Below are 21124 nucleotides of genomic sequence, written 5' to 3'. Positions count from 1 at the left end.
ATTGAAGAAAATCTATCTAAATAATTGCATGGTTAAAATCAAGGATAAATTCACAAAATTGGCGGCCTTTTAACAGAAAGGACAACAAATTATATTTTGACACTTATGGCTTAAGTGCCGGCAAATGGGCGCAAGATGGCGAGACACAGATTACATTTTTTCTTGCAATTTTATTGGTTACTGTCCATCTAATGGTTACTGGGTAATGGTTACCCGGGCCATCTAATGGTTCACTAGACTTGCCTTTACAACGTAGTTGTCTAATCAGTCCTCATTAAGGAGGAAATGGTCCGGTTGTAATTAGAATCCCCAGTCCGTGTCATGTGAAAACCGGCGCCGCTGTCGTCTCTACCATACATTTAAATTATAAAATCAATCAATACAATGAAAATAAAACAAATTATCTTCTGCATGAGAGGCTGCCTCAGATGCAGCATCCAGAACTCAATTCAGAAGCGTCAGCCTTTTATCATGCACTGTATGCTGCAGCCGAATTCCTTTAACTCTTTTCCCTCCGAATGATTCCCTCTTCTTCGTGCAGGTTTTAGCGCCTAGAGAATTTCAAAGAGATTTTAACCCACCGTACTGTACTGAAATATCCCCACACATCCACTTGTATCCCCGCCCTTCGCCCTTTGTCCGGCTGGTGCGAAGATGTGTCACCCTTCGGCTGCTCGGTGGACATGAACACAGTTGCACGCGTATTTTTTGACGAATCACGCGATTCTTCGAGATCCGTACGGGACCCGCGCCGCTCACCGGCAAGACGACATTCCAACGCATATTAGACGTCCGGCTGCCGGGCCGTGAGACGCGACATCCGAAAGCCGGTGGCGCAATCGGAAGCAAACCGAACGCAATGAATTAATTATCTCATAACGAGTTCGTTCGGGCAAACGAAACAATTCTTATGCCCCCCATCAACTAGCGGAGCGAGTGTCAGGCGGCTTTTGTACAAGGAGTTGAGCAAATGAAAACTGAACACTAAAAAGCTTAGTGGTAATGGCAATTCCGATGTCCGGAGTGAAAGGAGAGAAGAAAAAAAAACGGCTGACTCATGGTGAGATTTTTGGAGGATTTTAAAGAAAGATTTAAGGCAAACAAAAACCATACTATCCCGTCTGGAAACTTTCAGCTACAAAGGATATTGCCCGAAAAGTATCACATTTTTCATCAAATATTGCTGTCTGCTTTGAGTACAGACCAAAACCTCCCCCTTCAAAAATGATCCCACATGATCTGCACAATAATAATCCGAATACAAATAATTATCATCAGTTTAATTTGCATCATTAGAGATAATTTACGGGTTTTTTGGGGATGTGAGCGCGTAATAACTCACGCATTTTATTTCGCTTCCTCATCCGTGCAACGATCTGCACTAGCAGCGTCTGCTTGGCCTCCATCCATTTTTGGTGCATCCTGGTTGCAATGCTGCACCGGGGAAAACTCAAATAGAAGCAAAAGTGTAGCCAAAACAACGCTACTCTGTTGCACCTACCAGGACCCCAGGCCTCCTGCAAGGTTTTTTGTTCTTCGGTGGACATATGTTTTGATGCTTTGATGCTTTCGGCTGCCGCCATTTATCATACGACCATTTAAATCTTCCGTCCGTCTACACATAATCTTCCCCCGTGTCCAACAGGCCGTGCCGGCTTTGCCCGCCACGCTACAACGTAGCAAAACTGTACCGTCGCGACACATCGTCCCGGCGACTCCACAACTGGGGCATTAATCATCTTAATTTAAATTTAAATGACGCCATTTAATCTCCGTCGCTGTCTGCGAAGGCTGTGAAGCCGTACTCTTCATACCGTACAGTTGTGGAAAGATGGGACAGATTTCCGTTCCGATTTTCCACCCTAACGCTCTAGGTGTAGGAACAGATTTTCGACCAAAATACAGATCCAATTTTACTATAAAATCACATGAATTTCTCCACGGCTTTCTTTTGCGGAAGTTTTTCCACCCTTTTTAATGTCCAAAGATCTTCGCGGGGAAGCTCAACATATCAAAATGGCAACATTAAAATTGCTACACAATTAAGCATGCGCTATACGAGCCCACACACACGCATACGACTCTCTTCTTTACTAAATTCCATCAACCCTCCATTAGCCGCTAAGGTTACAGTGGAAAGTAATGGAGAATTTTAATTTTTATGATCACTCACACAAACATAAACCATTTACCGAGCTACCTTTCGCACCCGCAGTCTCGGAGTTTTGCATGTGTAAAAACAACCATTAAAATATTTACTACGCATCGTCTCACTTGAACGCGAAAGCGAAACCCTCCCCCAGAAGAGGCCGTTTAAATTGGCCGCAGAAATTAATAAACCCCAACACAACGCCGTCTCGATGAAGCATACACCTCGACAACTTCAAATTAAAATGCATTTCTTTCTTTGTTTCACATCTTTAATCTGCAAAACCTCTGCCGAATGCACTTTAACTGCATTTGCAACATCACAACAATGGGGAAGGTGAGCTATAAAAATTGTTACAATTTTATTGTTCCACAAATAACGCTTTCAACACCCTCCAAATGGCGCTGTTTGCCCGCAAGGTTTTTGCTACCCTTCGTAAAACCCTACGACCGTATTACATTTTATCGTTTGCACTTTAAAATGACTGAACCATCGTTTTACACCTGTTTACACAAAACAGCTTCGTGAGAAATGGTCATCAAGCGAAGAAGGTGGCAAAGTTGTTGCTTTTTTAGTAGCGCCCATTTGCTTAATGGACATCCCATGGGCCGGAAGAAAATGCGGAAGCCTTTCCAGAGATCATCGTAAAAATCCGACTAATTTTTATGACGGCTATCCGGGGAAGACGGCTTCCGGTTAGTGGACGTACTCTTTTCATTTGCTAATGAAGTTGTAATTGGATTTGCTGGGAGTAATTACTTTTCGGGGGTTTTGTTGTGGTTTCTGCTGGAGATACTTACAATCAAAGGCTCTTTAAATATGCTTATAATATGCTAATCAAACATAAGATCGGCGATCTTTCTGCAAAGATCAGTTGCCATATCACCAGGACAATCGATAATTGCGGCAATCTCCAGCTGCACCACGGGACACTTGGGTTGTTTATAATAAACATTGGGTAAACATATCACTACACCCATAATTGTCTCATTTGTAGCTTAATAAATCATTCACCTTTTGTGTCTCTACCTACAAAAACCCATGGATTTCCTAACCTGGGATGTGGTCTAATAAGCGAAGATGTTGTAAATAATAACAAACAAACAAAAAACTCGTCCCCGTCCATTACCATCGACATCGCGTTCTGGAACGATGGAACCCCTGTAGAGCCAAGAAAACCCCGTTTTCTGTCCACGGCAGCATTCGGAAGCAGTTTTCTGGCCATAAAGATGTTGTTCCGTTTTGGTGCTTCCTTCGTGCGTTGCATGTGCTCCGTGTTCCAAGAACATTAGACCGGTTTAAGCGTGTACCTCGGATCTGATCCTCAAGTCCACCTTTGACCCAAAAGAAGCAGAACATTTTTTATTGCTCTGCTCTTGACTCTTGGCTTGCTGACTCGAGGACAATGGTATTGATCAGGGAAAGCCTATGTTTGATCGATTAGTCAGCCTACATTTTAAGAACATCTGAACATGAAAGGGAAAAGTAAAACTGAAGCAGCATGAGTCTTGCGATAGGAATTCACCAAAAAATGATTCAACTACCGATCCTCGGATAAGACAGGTTTGTGGTTGAATCATATCCATTTTACTGTGATTTATTGATTACATTAACGACACTAAAGTGTTGTTGCAGCAGTAAATACATGAATTTAATGAATGACAAAAAACCAAACAGTAATTTAATGAAATGAATTGGTTGGATAAACCCTCTTTATTCATTTTACTGTTTCGTCTCATTATGATCCTGTTTAACTCGTGTGGTTTGTACGGAAAACCACCAAAACGATAAAGACGTCACATAAAGTAGAAGCCACAAGCGTAGAAGCCCATCTTCACAGCGACATCTTGCTCATGTACAAATTCTTCCTATCGTTTCCCCCTTCGTCCATATGGAGGAATCTTTTCCTTCATACACGTCAGTAAAACCCCTGCACCCGATTGATTCGGGGAATGCCACTTAAAGGGCTGTAACGTCAGATACGGTGACATAACCCCACCAACTGATTCCGCTATCATCGAAAAACGAGTAAGCTAACCCTAAAATGCTACCAAAAAGAAACCTTCACGCGTGGTTCCATCTTATCTTTCCCGACAGTTGCCCGACAACTTCCGAAGGGAGCTTCCATGTACCCACAGGCCCCGCGTTTTAACGTGACCTTATTCTCCGAAAGATGTAAACTAACATCTTCAGCCAGGCTCGAAGTTCAAGCGATCTCCACCACCTTTTATGCGCGCCGTGTCGTGAGTGTCGGCTTTTATGGGCGCTGCTGTGATTTATATTTACGGCCCCTTTTGACGCCTTTTGCCCTCGGCGGGCATCATCATCTCGCTAACCTCACACGCATAATATTTACGACAGCTTCTGTACAAACGTGCAACGTGCTCATAAAAACTCATAAACAGCTAATTAAGCTCCGTTCGGGATCGCATCGTTAGTTTAAAGGGCGTTTTTTTTTCTCTCCACCCTGATGTTTTCACGTATCCGGCTGGCGCCTGAACACAATCTCCCATGTAGATCATTTGCTTTGTGCAGTTGGTATCTGCACCGCCCCGTTCAGGAAAATGGTACTGAAAAATCTCATAAACTGCAACACATTGCACTTACCTTTATTATTCTTATCGCTAAAATTTAACGCCCTAGAAAAGTGTTCGTCCACCACGCTCGCCGCATCGCCCGAGTAGTGCGTGAACACAACACACGTCGCCGACACGTACTGGGCCCGACCGTTACCGCTTCCACCGGCCATCAGACCGCTGCCACCGCTGGACGATTCGCCACTGCCACCGCCGGCCACGGCTGCTGCTGCGGCCGCTGCCAACCCGCTCGCATCCGTCTGCTGCTGGTTAAGATTGTGCGGTGAGTCGGGGCCGGAAGAGCACGAACTATCGTTGTGCGCACCGGATATGGTTCCTGGTGGGGTGGGAAATGATAGCACGAATAATTAAACATCAATTAATTAAGCACAATGGGGTGCTTTAAAACCGTTTGCAACTGTGAGGTAAACGAGAAATGGCTGGGATTAATTTTACTCGAATCATTGCCATTAATTTGTTCACGTTCATCGATCGTTTAATTAAAAGCGTGCAGCAAAGTAAAGCTGGCGCGTGAGAGAGAGAGAGTAACCCTAGACTTGCCATGAATGAACCATCAGACTTTAAGCCGATCGAGATCCTGGCATGTGCTGAAGAAATTGAAATTTTGTTCGTTTGATTATCAAGAAGCTTACCAAAGAACCAAGTAAGCGATACTAATCTTCAGATTGAAGATTGACCGAGGAAAAGCCAAAGAGTCTCCAGTACTCATAAACGCATTTCTGAGACATAGAGCATGTCCAAAACTTGTCACGGTATGGGAATGACACACCCAGAATATCACCTCGAGTATCGAAGTCTATTGTACCAGGCCAAGACCTTATACAAGGATTTGAGGAAGTTAAGGTTATGTTGTGGAACGACCAGTGGCGGATCAAGATCTTTGGAAGCCCTAGGCGATATGGATGTTGGGGCCCATATCATACTCATAACAAAAGTGGGCCATTCGTCCATACTCTTTTCCTTTTGAGGAGGTCCCTAAAACCTACGAGCCTCTTACTACGAAGCTACTACAGCAAAGCTGCTAAAGAGGGGCCCCTTTTACTAGTTTCCTTGTACCGCTAAGGCTTAGCAGTTGCCAGGGCCCTAGGGGACCACCTAGTCCGCCCACCGTTAGATCCGCTACTGCGGACGATAGCTTCTACCACCTGCATCAATATGGTCAAAGCACTACATACCCTAGAGCACAGGGTAAACCTATCTCCCAGAGTTTCTACCTGAGCACCAACAAGTAAAGCATCGACCATTGGTTTGATGACATTTATTAGTTGGAAGAGTTTTTCTAGACCCTTCACCAGTCAATGCAAGGTTTTGGTTGTGATGTTTGGTGCCGGAAGATATGTCATCTGCTATATCACCGTCCTAACTCGCGGATATCTCGTAAAAATGGATCCTATATTCGAGAGATTTCCAGCACAAGCAATGTGCTGAACCCCGACTTGTAGTAATGGCGCTAGAGCAGTGATGTCAAACTCATTTTGGCTTGCGGGCCGGTTTGCTAACAAAAATGATCTTACGGGCCAACTCTAAAAATATCTCTTCTGTGTTGCAAAACCTGCCTAACTTTTTACTTTGCATGATAGTTACACACGGCATAGTTAATATCCCATTATATTTGGATACACTTAATATTTATGTATTCTGATATTCACTTGTGCGATTTGTTACGCGTGTCTGAAGCGATCGCTGTGGTGGTTGAAGTGATACTGATAATAAATCCAACTCAGTTTTGGCTTCTGTACGTTCGTATATTCCCAATGCTCTGTATTGTCGAGTTTGTTTGTTATTAGAAACCGATTCATGAGAAATCTCAAAACAACAAATGTTGCTTATGAACACTAAAGAAAAAATACGAAATCAGTCGTAATCAGGCATCAGTAGCCAACTTCATTTTCGGGAAATTTGAAGCACAGAAGCAGCACATTATCACCTTGAATGCATGGTGGCAGCAGTGTTTTTCAAGGCAAATAAAGACATACCATGGAAATGGCTTTGGAGGGTTAAAACAGAATCAAACAGTACATTCAAGCTGCGCCGAATTAGGTTTTCGGAATAGATATCACACATGCTACGGTGAGTTATTCGTAGGAAGAGCACACACAGCAAAAAGGTCGATAGCTGTTTGGGCGCAAAGTCGTGGGGAAGTCGAAGGGAAATGAAACTTAACAGTTTTTAAGATTTTAAGAGGGATTCAAGAGCATGTTAGTTGACTGTAAAAAGAGTACACACAACAAATACAAATTATTGTTCAATTTTCTCGGCTCGACCTCAATCCAATCTATCCGGATTCGATGTTCTCGTTATTCCTTTGCGGGCCGGATTCTAAGACCTTGCGGGCCGGATCCGGCCCGCAGGCCGTATGTTTGACATCTCTGCGCTAGAGTATCACTCGATGCCTTCTGTAGGAGGCTGAAAAGACTGCAGGTTTCCTGTTACGAGTGCCTGATAAGACTTGAAATAATAAAAATCTACAAACAACAGCTGTTATTTTCGCCCTAAACTCCCTACCAATGAATACATCTTTTTTTTCTCTCTCTCAAAGTCCCTCTTTTCGTTACTCCTTTCCTACCATTTCAACTTCATCAACAAATTGTCATCTGCCAAACCAAGCCAACAAGTGGCAAGTATCGCTTTCTTGCATTGCATCGCAAACAAAAAAGCGGTCCGCTGTCCGTACAGTTGACAATTGTCGTCAACCTCTTTCCACACATACACACACACAAACACTCACTTTCAGTTTCTTCATGCGCTGGACCCGTTTTTGCCAAGTTCGATTATGCTATGGATTATTTTATTGCTTTTGCACCATGCTGCTGTCTACGGACCGGGCTCCCTAAAACGGACAGAAGCTCAATAGGTGGCAACCGATTGCCAGCAATCGCATATTTGCCCACAACGACGCTCCCCGAGCAGCTTTATTGTTCCTTCAGGTTCATAATTTATCTGTTTGATCCCTTTTTTTTGCCAAAGTTCGATCATAACAATTCATATTTAGCGCAAGAAAAACGGCAAAACCGACCAGACCGACATGCATGCTTGTCGTCACCTGCCCTTACAATGGGAGCTGGGGACAGAAACAAAAAAGCTGCCCACGAAGAATCATCCAGTCCAGTGGGCTCAAGCACATAAAGATGCGCACCACTTGCACCTTCAATGCACTCGATGGTTCGAGCCTCGGTGTTGTGTGGCTCGGTTGAACCGGATCGGGGAAAACACCAATAAATAAATTGTCCTTCGACCATTATCAATCATCGAATCATAAATAATAAATGATGCACCCGTCGTCGCACGATGGGGGTTTCGTGCTTTGCACAATATTCTCTCACTCTCTCTCTCTCGCTCTCTCTCTCTAAAGGGTTCCCCCATTCCGATATCGTTTCTTAAGCTGCTTGTGTCTAAATAGTCCTTCTGAGCAATGCGCTAAATTTGACTTCGTACTACCTACGTACCTTCCGTGTCACTTCGGGCTGTGCTGATGTCTTCCTCTTTGGTAATGTGCCTCTGCAGTGCACCTAGCGGGATGGTCGGTATGGCGGTCTGGTTGACGGAGGTTACCGTCGCCGAGGAGGTAAGGGCCGAGCTGGACTGTGCCGCGGCTGCCACGGCCGCTACGTTCGAAGGTAACGACGGAGGTAACAGCGGACTGCAGGGTGAATGCGATCCGGCCGACGTGCTAGACGATGCGGCCAGCGGCACACCGGACGATGAGTAAAGATCTTGATTGAACTGTGGAGGAAAAGAAAAGGCAAACCATAATCATCATTATTACTTAGCCACTATTTCTTGCAATGACGTCTTGTCCAAAGTAATTTTGTAGAACTTGCGTTCCGAATCATTCGAGACTGTGGTTAGGAAGGCCGAAAAACTCCGCTGACCACATATCCTTACAGGCAATGACAACATAATGAGGGTATTTTCTAAATGCCAACAAAACATTTAAAGAAAACCCCCTCCATGGATGACTTCCATCACGCATCTTTCCCCCGGGAGGTGGTACCACTCGCATGGAATCACAAAACGGAAGTTTAAGATGCCACAAACGTTCAACAGTGCAACTCGCCGTATCGCGCACGAACATTGGCACCTTTACCGCATTCCAAGCAGTGTGTCTCCTCGCCTACTGAGGTGGCAAGCGACCAACCAACCATCAATAACTGAAAGGCTTCTTTCAAACACGCAGCATTGCCCAAGGTGTAGCCTTCGTACAAGCGCTACTGCGCCGCGTGTGGACAAAGAAGTTTGGTGGTTCCGATGGATGTGAGCGACGAGCGACAAAGCGCAGGTCTGTTACAGTTTTTTTTTTCTCTCCCTCTACTGCTCAGTTTCCCTTACTCACACGCTTGGTCACGCGGAGCAGCATCTTATGAATTGCATTCCATGCCACATACCAATGCAACCCCGTGATGCACCGGGGCGTGTGTGTGTGTGTGTGGAGAGAGTACGTCATCGATGCGAAACTCGATGCGCATCTCGATCGCATTTTGATCGGCCGAGATAAAACCGTTTTTGTCCATTATTATGTGCAATAGGAAGAGATGATAACTACATCTTGCTTGTGATGATGTTAAGCGTTGCGTAATGAGTTCTTTATCAGTCTTTCGGGGGTGCAGCTAGGGATTGAATTACACGAGCACAAGAATACATTAATCTTTCCTCTTCAAACAACCCTTGCTTTTACCCTTAAAAATCAATCACCCTTCGCAAAGGTAACAAACTCAGGGATCGAAACGCTGCAGGTGTTTGTTTAAAATCAGCACGAGTTCTGGCTTTGAACATTCCAGACCAAAGCTTTGATTCGATCAATCTATAGGTCGGTTTTGTTACCTCACCGGCAGACAACATTCCTTACACGACGGGATGCCCCAAATACAGAACCACAAAGTTTTATACTCCCGAGAAAACATTATTACTTTCGGAAATGATTTATAGCACAAACGATGCGTGGTTTTTTTTCCAGTAGACATCAAGCTTTGTGGGCCAAGAAGATGAAAGAAAGTGGATGACAATCAATCAGCTGGTTTGAAGAAGAAAAAAAGCCCACTTTCACGTACAAGAACAACATGCGTGCAATTGAATTAGTATTTCTCGCACGATCCAGCCCGCGAGATGTGGTTTGGTGTGACGCACCAAGCTGTTTGTTACAGAAATAATCCCCCAGGAGACATCATGGTGGTCTGTGCCCGTTACTAGCCGACTAATCATATCAACAATCAGCACAAAAGCACGCTGCAATTAATTCGATACGCACAAGTGACGGGACATTGCGTTACAAACGAAACCGAACCGTTTCTGTTTGCCGTCCAGGGACCAATCGGGATGGATTGTTAATTTAGTGATGCAGCTACCCGCTCGATTCCGCGTGCCGAGGAATATGTTCCAAACGGACAAACAGTGACGCGACTTTCACCAGTCTAGCCATATCGGTGTCCAAACCCGGGGTGTCTAGTTTTTCTCGCCTGCACCCATTCAACCGGCCATTAATCACAAAACTGTCCAACAGGGGGGGGGGGGGGGGGTTTTCGTTTCGATAGCGTCCTCGAGATGGCACAGGTACGGTACGTGTAGGTGCCCTGCCGGTAAAACGCCACCGGGACGCCATGCGTTCGCGTTCTTCAATTAGATTCGCATCTTGCGATAACCCAGTCAATTAGTCAATTATCTTGATTAAACGATGACAATCGCTTCAAGCTGCACACGCCGTCCGCGAAATGCAAGTCGTGAAGAAGCGCTGGAAAAACTGGTCATCCCGCATCTGGTGCGTTTCGCGTGGTCTCTGAGCTGAATTGATTATTCCATCGAATCGGACCATCGGGCAAGTGGGTCGTACCCGAACGTACGGCCGATGTAACGTGTAACATCAACCGCACCGGTAGAAGCGGTCACCAAGCACGATGCAGCGATGCAAACGGGCGGCATAATATCCACCAGGCCCACAACAACAACAAAAAAACGGACCTCACCATCCGTCTGACGATGAAAGATTGGAGATTGATATCGAGTCACTTGATCGATTGATGGAGATTTCGCAAATTTAAAAGATAACGCATTTACGATGCTGTCTGTAACACATTACTAAACGTGATGCTTCCAGACGAGTGCTCATACGTTACAGTACTCGTCCAAATGTGTCCTCTAAAGTAAAATAAAAGAATATATTAGCTGAAGAGATAACGCAATAACTTTTGATTGACTGATGGGAAATGGGACTATCGTCAGTAGTCAGATCCATAGTCGAGAAACGAAAAAGTAATATCAACAGAATTCCCTTCGGGACTGGTTTTCTACGGAAGGAAGGTTTTGCCACGGAAGGAATTAACCGTACAAACTCCTCGATAACGATATGCTTTTCCTGATGTCGTTATGCTTGTATCTTCATTCATGGTCAGGAATAGCTTCGCCGTTCTTCGAATACTACACCAAAACGGAACAAAGAAAAAACTTTTTCCTTGACGATCCTGAGCACACAGAGGTCTTTCGTGGATATCCTTTAGAGGAGAAAATAGAGTTCTTTACAACATGTTGCAAAAATCAATATTGCATAAATATCAAAGCCAACAAGCACAAATAAGACAATGGATCCTGCTATATGACGAGGAAAACTTGCCCTAGAAACTGTGGGTGATAATGGTAAGGGTCTCTTTTGCGCAGCATGAAAGCTTCGCAGCTGCTCTAGGAAGGTACGATGTTACACATTAAATGTTCCAATAGGCACCATTTCCACAACCACGACCACTTGTCACCGGGAGAACGAACTTGACGTGACGGGACTGTCACTCACCGCCACCATTGGCTACCGCACTATACAAGGTGCACTGACACGGCTACAAACACCTTCAAGACCCACCAGACAGATGGACAACGGCAAACGGACGGTGGGAGGGCGATCTGCAATTCATATAAGGAGCTGGGTGCGTATTGTACCCCGGCCCTTCGATCGATCTTGTGCGTTGCGTCTGTTTCAGCATAGCCACGGCGCAACAGACCCCGACACCATAAAAATACGACTCAGGTGCCAATCCTTGAATTGATGAAACGATCAAACTACTCCACCTCGCTCCATTCCTTCCAAGCAGTTTCGCTTACCGCTTGCAGATGGAAGGGGAGATATCGCAGAACGTGACTCTGAATTGCTACGCAACGGAAAACGATACCGCACTAGCCCCTCTCGGGGAATCTCGAACCGCCGGATGGAATTCTAAGCTTGACCAGTAGGTGATAGGCTAGCCACACTCACCTCCGAGACACACTTGCACGATGTGACGGTTCATCTCGGTACCGCTACATAAATGGAGATCACACTACACAACGACACCCGGGAGAGGTTGTATCGCTCCGATAACGTGCAAGGTAAGAGCAATAAAAAATATAGAAATTTCACAGTCCACACTCTACGAATAGCTGGGAAACGTTCCACAGAGTACTGCGAACTATCCATCCCCAAGCCGCTGGCATCAAGAATTTTGATTAATTAATTAAGCCCAACCATCCCAAAAGTGGTCATGCACCGCGCTGGTCCGCTAGCTAGCCCCGGTGAGACTCTTACTCGTCGGAAATGGTTAACTGAAAATGGCTGCCAATATACCGACAGTAGCTAGCTTTTGAATGCAAGTTTACTGAACTGTACGTGTCGTCGTGACGTACGGTAAGTTTTTTTGCATAAATTCCACTCTGCTTTATGCACCGTAAAGGGTTGATTTTAATACACCACAAGTTATGCCGCCTTCGACATGTGCTCCCTAAAATGGTGTAATTCATCAAACTCAAGCCCTGCCACGATTGACAACCCCAACAGAATCGGGATTTCCGAGAGTGAAACAAAACAAAGTGTTTATGGCCTGGGATGCCAGCTAGCAGCTTTGCAATCTTATTCACAGTAGTTGAAAATTAGTATTGAAATTCTTCATGCTTGCAGCAGGTATGCAACAAAGTACTTTCGGTTCCTTGGCTGACAGTTCCAATCCTACTCCTGTTACCAAGAGTCTAAAGATATGAGTGATCTTTTTTTTTTTTGCTTGTTGATTGGAGTCTTTTTACTTACACATGTTCCACGAGGCAAGTCGACGGTAAAGTTAACTTCACGACATGCTAGGACACCGTACTGTCTCGTACAATCTCTTTTGGGATATTACTTCAAGCACTAGTAATCTACCAACGCCATCCATTGAACATTGTTCTGTCATGTTTCGTTACCCGTCTATTTCTATGGAAACGAGTCCAATTCAAGCACCAACTCATTGCTGAGAAGCATTCCATGAAACTAAAACGTAATTATTACTAAAACTAAACATGCAAAGCAATCCATGACATCATGGTTTGACAGAGCCGTCGTGACGCGTCGAAAACTCGCTGCAACATGTCTTCCTCCGAAGGTTCCGATCGTTCCGAAAAATCCAACACCTCAACTGTGTCCTCGGTTGACTCTTTCAGGCAAAGAGTAGAAAACTTAAGAGCAAAATATCAGGACATTCTACAGGAAGGTTTCTTTCGAAATTTGCAGCACGATTGGTTACAGCAGCAAGCGGCCGAACCCGATCTAACCCAGACATCATCGGACGCATCAACGCTCGACTGTTTGAGCGATCCTAGTGGAAGCTTCATCGTGCTGAATGGTCGAAAGTTTCCATTGGAGTTTTTTCGTGACATTTCGCCAAAGGTCGAAGAAAAAAGCCCTCCAAAAGAGACGAGTGGGCGCAGTAGTTCCGCAGAAAAACAGGAACTGCAAGAGCAGGATGATTACAGCAATCCTTATGCGGTTCTGACGCTGGAACGTATTGCGGCGCGTAATGCGAGAAAAAGTCGCTTTCACACGGCACGCTCCCGGGGTTGCCAGAATGTACGGCAACGGTTGCACGTTGAAGAACTTCCGTTTGATGAGGAAATGCTAGGACCTAGCAAATCGGCCAAGTTTCAATCACGCTTGGCTACCCAGCTCGATGCACACTACCGCAATGAACTAACGTACCGGCCAAGGATACGGAACTTTAAGCGTATCGACGCCATTCACAACCTTCGCGAATCGGGACGCCATCAGTTTGAAACGTACTATCGGCAGGAGTACATCGTAGGACAGACGCGAAAACAAAACATCGAAAACGATTCCTACCAGCAGCTAGCCGAGCGGTGTACCGAACTCCGGGAAGCAGTCCGTACGATTCGACAGGAACGTTTTAGTGCAACAATGAGGGTGCTGGACGTTGTGAAACCATACTTTGAAACGTCTGCCCAGCTGGAGGCCCGTCTAAAAGAGCTACAAACCCGGATGACCAGCCTGTGGAATCAGGTGGTGCGACTGGAAAGCATCTGGGTGCAGCGGCTAAAGCTGCAAAACTTCCTCTACCTCATCATGCCCAAGGAGTGGCGTGAACGCAACGATTGGATCCATCAGGACGGTGAAGGCCGGCTCGAAAGTTACCCAATTTCGATAAGTCGACGCGATGTGGTTAACATCCGCAACATTGACGATGGTAACGATATTTGGGCGGTGAAGAGATTTTTCGACCAGCAGTACCTTGCGAAAAATAAACCCGTCCACGAAGCGTTCACCAGTGCGGCCGAGTTGCTGCACGGCGTGGCGGAGCTAAACACCAACTCCATGACGCTGCTGTCTCGGCTCGATCTGATGAACTGGGTAAAGTCAAACGCCGAAACGGAGTCGGAAAAAGTGCAACGAAATTTCGCGCACCAAATTCAAGCGATACGACGCTTCATACAGGACATGGACGAGCGGCGAAAGTTCTACGAGCGGCGTACCGTCGAGTTGAAGCAACTTTTCGACGAGCTAGTACAAGGACCGCTTAAACATGCCATCCACAATGAACGCAATCGGGAGATAGAAAGTTTGGTGACGGTCGTTTACAGCAAGCTACTACCGGCCAAGGAACGTGACGAAGGTTCGTCGGTACGGCTGTCCGGTGTGACGTGTTTTGCGTTCATCTTCGAAATGGTTCTACAGCTGTTGGCCGATTTCGATCAAATGCCTGCCGATCTGCTGCACTCCATCGAGCATAAGGTACGCTTCCGGCGACGTCGGCGTATGGTACAAGCGGTTCGTGCCGCGGAAGAGGAACACCGGATCAGTCAGCTGGCGGTACAGTTACGCCGTGGGCTAGCGCCACCGTACAAGAAGCCGGATCATAAAGTTAAGCCACCCCGTTCACGCCTACGACGCAAAGTGGTGCCGGTTGTGGAGGTGAAACCACACGTTTCCAAATTGGACGAAATCTTCCGACTGGCGTTCGGAGACGATGCCACGATGACGGCCGAAGAACGGGTTAACTTTGAGATTGATATGATCTATCAAAACTATTGCTCGGTTCAGTTTGACCACTTTTTGCGTATGATCGGTTACGAGCCGGATTATGATGTGGTAAGCCGAGTGCAGCAACGGGACGGACCGGAAGAGAACTTCTTCAAGCGCAAGGAGCTGATTCCACGGGTGCTGCGGAAACTGCAGCAATGGCAACACATGCAGCAGATGTTACGCGAACGATTGTTCAAGCGAATGTCTGCGGAATGGCAAACCGTCCATAGTTAAAGTGCTGTGTTTGGGACTGTACATTGGGAAGGAAGTGCTTTGAACAACAGGCAACAAATTCGATCAAATAGAGCATTTTTATGCGACTTTGTTTCACGCGATATCGATTATTCTAATCATTTTCAATGTCCCTTCCGATGTTTCCCTGGTGGATCTGCACTTTGGCTTAACAAAATGTAGGTTTTATCGTGCTTAATTTATTTATAGTAAAGTTCATCGTATCAGGAATATTTTGTAAAAAGTATTGCTGTAAAAAGGTTTGGAGGTAGCCCTTGAGTCACCAAATCCAAACGCTATGTAAGCCGTAATTGTCAATATAAGTTTGAGCTTTCCTTTCCTTATGAGCTTTCCTTATGAAAATTTATCAATCTATTTATATCTTTCCCCAGACCTATAACGGAACCTACGCCACCAGTATTGTATTATTCAACGTGTACACACACTACAAAATTTCCCAACAAGAAAAACTCACCGGAAATAGTAGCACCTCGGGCATGTTAACCACCCATGTCATGTAAAGCTTTTGTAATTATTTCTTCCACCATTCTTCAAACCGCTTCAAGCTTCCTGACCAACGAATGAATAATTTAATCGTTTTTATTTTTCATACACACACTCCAGTTCTCTTCATTCCGCTGGTTTCCATTTGCGCGCCGTTTCCACGTGTGTGGCCGTAAGAAAAGTGCACATTTTCCCGGCATGATTTTCCGCTGTGTGTCGAACGTTCTTCATCAACATTCCTGTTTCATCGTGCCCTGCTCAATGATTTCTACAATGACTCATCGGGCATGTTTCCCGGTAGTCTTATCAGCCCTCGCACAAGCCCTGATGCCACTCGGATGAGTATCTTGTACCAGGTAAGCTTAGCTTAGCCACTAACTACCAACCTTAAGGACCGTTTGCATGTTTATCACATTCACTCTGTCTCCCTGCAGGCCGCAAAGCTGCAACAACTGCCCGCAGGTGAGTTCTAGGACAAATTAGCAAACAATGGCCGGTGCGTGTGTCAGCGATACAGCGATACAGGGGAAGTGACGGGCAACATCTCCCCTTTTCCCTTTGGGGGCTTTTGAAAACTCTATTCACGACGGGGTCTCAAGAAGATGGCTTCGCTCCCGAACAGTGTAGTAGCTCGAACGAGCTCCACGTTTCGTGGAAATTACGGTGGTCCGTAATTAGAGCATAATTAATTCCCTTCCACACACACACACACACACCGCCCAGGGGCATACACACCCGCCCCGCCTGTCCCGATGGGTTGAGCTATCGAGTCAAGTCAAGTGCAATTATATTCCCCAACAAGGGCACGGTCGGTTCGGTCGGTGCGAGCACGGCACGGTTGCCGAGCTTACATCAAAATGGCCGTTTTCCTGTGCTGGGTTCTGGGTGAAATTAATAATTAATTTTCTCATTAAATATTAATACCATCTCGGTGGCAGGTTCGAGCAAAACCACCAACCTTGCCGCGTGCAGCGGAGATGGTGCTTAGCCGCTTCCTTACTGAAAGGATCGGCTTTGCGGCTGAACCGATTTCTTTACCGTTTGCCCTTAGGTTCACCAGCGTTGCCAGTGAAGGCGTGTGAAGTTTTGCAACTTCACAGCAACACTCATCGGCTGCTTTGGGGAACTTGATTCGTGTTAGAGCACCATCACTCGAAACATCAATCAAATCTCACGACTTGCGAGGGTTGTCGTGTTGAGTTAATGACAGGTAGCTCGAGTAGAATGGCGCTAACCGTGGGCTTTCACTAGAATACATTTAAAAAGAGGATTTATTTGATCAATTCTGGGCGTGAGCAATCTGGGTAAATCATCGCTACTTGTTTTATCCAGTCGAAAAGCAGAAAAAATTAACCGCACACCACCAACCACGCCAAAGTAGTCTCAGTCCCAATTTAATCAACAAGCTCTCGACGCTAGTGGTGATTTTTCTTTCTCCTCCCGCTGCTGGATGGTAACACATAAATTGTAGCAATTGAACCAGAAGGTACACCGAACCGACCAAATGAGGCAGTAAATTTGATAAATTAAAATACATAATTGTCGGTATATTTCATGGACACGAAACAATCCTCTCAGGTGCAACAAATTGCTTGGTTTTTGTGTGTGTTTGTGTGCAGACGTATTTTTTTCCATCTCTGTTTAATAAATCACAGCCCCCCAATCCACTCACTCTTCTAGCTCGTTCCGTCGTGGTTTACCGGGCGAGAGAAGGGCAGAGTATAAATTAATTTAAATTAAAATGCAATACACACGCTGTTATGGAGACGCCCAATCATTCATTAGCCAAATGCACACACACACACAAGACATTCCAGCGCTTCACCGAGGGCTACCGAAAGCGATCCGCGTGGCATGATCGGATCCGAAATGGTTGCCTAATGGAGAAGCAAAAAAAAAAAAACAAGAGACGTCCCAATCCCTGCAAAACCCTACCGTGTGCGTCACCAATTGCATCGAACGCATTTGATGAAGGTACAGTGAAAAACAAACAACAAACAACATTAGTGGAATTGTTGAAGCACTGATAAATAGCTGCGTAGCTGCGATCGATGCACTACGGGTGCGATTGGGACGTACAAAAGCAGAAGCAGAAAAAAATGCATACTCCGCCCGGTTCGCTCATTACTTTCTGCAAGCGCAGCTTGAACGAGGTCTAGGCTTCGGTTCGGTGCCGCGCGAGACGTACTTTCTGCGGGTGCGTGAGCTGCACGAGCAGCGTGGCCGCTTAGGTGGCGTAACGAATGCAGGTTTTTGTTATTATACGTCCGTCGACGGAGAGACTGACGCGAGCGTTGAAAAACCAACCGATAAATGCACCTGCGCCACTACCTACCTTCGTGTTGGAGGTGTCCCAGCAACGGTTTTAGAGCTTTTCTTACATTTGTAATGCTTGGAGCGGGTTTGTCAGACAGATAGACTTCCGAACGGCTGGGTCGGCTTCCTACCAAGGTTTCTATTTATGTTTTTCTACAAAGCAAAGCGTCCGATAAGCTTTTCTTTTGACGCATTTCAAGGTCTTCAAAAGCCTTTTGAGCAGTCCAAACGGCGTCACGTGTTGTCTGCGGTGGGCTAGAAGTTCACTGGTGTAAAGTCGACAAATTCGCGCATAAATCTCTTGAAGAGTTGCTAGAAGATTAATGCGGCGTCTCTTTTATTGACGGCTTAAAGACCTCCGCAATATATCCGTATTGTCTAAGGTATTTGTAACATTGAAGCCGAGCTGAGGTATTTATTGTATGTGTGTGTGTGTGTGTGTGTGTGTGTGTGTGTGATTTATGAAAAGCTGACAGAAAGCTTTCCATAAAGCTTCAGGAAGACCTTCGACTTCCTTTTGTGCAGCCTACGGACAATGTACCACACATCCCAACAGTCTAGACCTCTCAGGATGAACAGTTTTCTTTAAATCATCGACTAGTTGTGGACACACAGTGCACACAACACAGTGTAAACGGGTTAGCAACATTGTCGTGACTAATCGCTACGGTAGCATCTTTTACGATTTTAAAAACATCTCCATATCGCCACTGAAACAGCAGCATCCTGCCACCATCCACGGAACAGGTTCACAGAAATCAAAACCTGCTTCACTGTACCCGGTTGTGTTGAGGAAGCAAGCGTGTGTAGGACAGGACAGGTTGAGGAGGAACACATTACAGAAGCAAATAAATCGAACCTATCGGTACCTCACGATGGGAGGGGGGGGGGGGGCAAACGGGGACGTTTTAAGTAACAACTTTACAAGCAATACAAAACAAGACACTACTGCAGACTGGTAGAAGTGTAGCTGAGCCGTTTGGTGAGAGCGAAATTAGTGCCTACCTTTAAATGGTGTGCAGGTGATTAATTAGTTTCTAATCTGCTGTGGACTATTTGATGCGGTGGTACACCCATAACAATAAATCATTATTGAAAGTACTATTATTGCTTTATCAAGAGGAACAGGTTTTTATAGCTTCATTTGTCGTATCTGCAAGTTATAATTGTTATTGTTACTAACTGCTTTAAACGGTGCTAGTTCTATGTCGACATTGTCGACATTCGCGTTAGTACGTGAATAATGGTTTTTTGTTATGTTGCTTTTTTTAAATATTAATCATAAAAATACTATTTAAAGAAGTCAAGCGATTTGTTACTATTGTTCAGCTACTTAATTAAAGTGACAGCCGTCACGTCGCAATCACTAACTGCATCTAATTGTGAAAACACCATTAATTTTAACCAACCAAAACCCAGCAAATGAGTCATAAAAACCAGCCACCCCCCCCCCCCCCCCCCCCGGCATCCACGCTGCACACTTTTATGCCACTTACCCTTTCATACTGATAAAATGGTCGACTTGGTCCGGCACGGCCGTACAAATAAGGATAGTATGCACCGTACATAACTTCCGGGCAGGATACTGCCATTGCGCTCGAACCGGCCAACCGCACTGAACACACCCGCCGTTCCAACACGCACAGATGGGGTTTCTAAGCCACCAACGCTTAGCAAAGCTGAATAGATTGCTCTACGGAATATGCACGGTTGTCATAAACACAAAGGTGATGCCTAGGTCACCTAGCTCCACATCAACTCACTCGGGATCTTTTTTTTTTCTAATTCAGGAGAACCTTTGACGGTTCTCTTCGAGAAGTTCTCCACAAGAGTAGGAGTTTAGGCGTGGCACAATCCACACACTTACACCCAGGTGCACAACAGACACACACACACGCACACACAAACACACTCCTACAGAATGAACTAGCCTAAGGCCGACGGCTTCCCTTCGAATGCACCATTGCGGTTGTACACTAGAGCGAGCACTTTTCCACCAACAACTGCACAACTCCACGTGATTGCACAATTCCACTACCTAATTAGCCCGGCTGGTCACGGGTTCAAACACGAAACTGCCCTCGCGTTGTCGTCCGTGTGTTCACGATGTCGAAGATCAAACCCTATTCGCTGGTGGACCTTCACCTGAGCGAGCCTTCTAGACGCACTTTTGCACACAGCACACGATAAGCCGCACGATCACGATCACAAAGAGCGCACACCGGGTGTCACTGTTCGCTATACGTACTTGCTATTGCTTCACTAGCAGCATTTAGCGTTTGTTTCTAAGCAAACACTTATTTATGTATTTTATATGTTTTTTTGCTTTATTTCTTTAATTTGAAATGAAACCACTGCTGATTCGATGCTGTTAAATGTATCAAATTTCAACACATTGTACACGCGATGGATCAATCATCACTGCAACTGGCTGCAACTGGCCGAGCGCCGTTCTCTTTCAGTTCCGATGATCGATATCCTCCTCGGGGAAACCGCTCTCTACAACACCCTCTTGGAACTTTGGAGCTCTGAAAACAAACACATAAGAGAGAGAGAGAGAGAGACGAGAAGATGATAAAAAAACTGGTGTGGACTCGCATCGATTAGAAAGGTAGGTAGAAATATGTTTTTTTTATTTCCTCTAACAAAATGCATCTTGATCTTGGCACGTACTTGTACCCACTCGCGATCACCTCCACCATCTCGATCGATTAGACGAGGAAGCTACACCAGCAAAAAGGGACCGCTTAACAATGTCCCAACGAGAGCCGTCGTCTAGCTAGGCAACGCAACAAAAAAAGACGTTGCATCGCGTCAGTCATCCGTCTGCAATAAACGTGCGCCTACGGTGACAAAATGGTTGCAAATTTATGCAGCAACACGGGATGCAGCGTCCATATGGTGTCTCGCGGGCGGTCGGCGGTTAGCTGCGCGGTTTATAATTTACTCCGAAGTGGAAACCCCATTCCGACCAGGGTGACAAATTTTACCGTCGGCTCAGGTGAGGGTGAAAGACGGCCAACCCCGAAC

The 21124-nt window shown here is 45.6% G+C and overlaps 3 protein-coding genes across 4 annotated transcripts in view; 2 read left to right on the top strand and 1 right to left on the bottom strand.

The window, feature by feature from the left end:
• The window catches only part of LOC126564927 (protein vestigial), a 39252-nt gene extending 19528 nt beyond the window's left edge, over positions 1 to 19724 (bottom strand). For both annotated transcript variants that reach the window (XM_050222053.1, XM_050222054.1), the window contains exons 1-3: positions 19591 to 19724; positions 8193 to 8469; positions 4757 to 5062 (exon numbers count right to left, since the gene is read on the bottom strand). In XM_050222053.1, the coding sequence (XP_050078010.1) occupies positions 4757 to 5062; positions 8193 to 8469; positions 19591 to 19686 (679 nt within the window). In that variant the 5' untranslated portion in view covers positions 19687 to 19724. The remainder of the gene's footprint in view (positions 1 to 4756; positions 5063 to 8192; positions 8470 to 19590) is intronic.
• The window catches only part of LOC126565520 (transmembrane protein 242), a 479972-nt gene that overhangs the window by 448037 nt on the left and 10811 nt on the right, over positions 1 to 21124 (top strand). The gene's annotated exons all lie outside the window — the stretch shown is intronic.
• On the top strand, positions 13097 to 15277 carry LOC126564197 (uncharacterized). The gene has a single exon (XM_050221166.1). It carries the CDS (start codon positions 13097 to 13099, stop codon positions 15275 to 15277), a length of 2181 nt encoding a protein of 726 aa, XP_050077123.1.

This window comes from Anopheles maculipalpis, chromosome 3RL (genome assembly GCF_943734695.1).
Source record: "Anopheles maculipalpis chromosome 3RL, idAnoMacuDA_375_x, whole genome shotgun sequence".
In the NCBI taxonomy this organism is placed as follows: Eukaryota; Metazoa; Arthropoda; class Insecta; order Diptera; family Culicidae; genus Anopheles; species Anopheles maculipalpis.
This window is presented reverse-complemented; position numbering and strand designations above follow the sequence as displayed.

Coding starts and splice junctions, on each gene's coding strand:
- LOC126564197 (XM_050221166.1), top strand. CDS start 13,097: ATGTCTTCCTCCGAAGGTTCCGATCGTTCCGAAAAATCCAACACCTCA.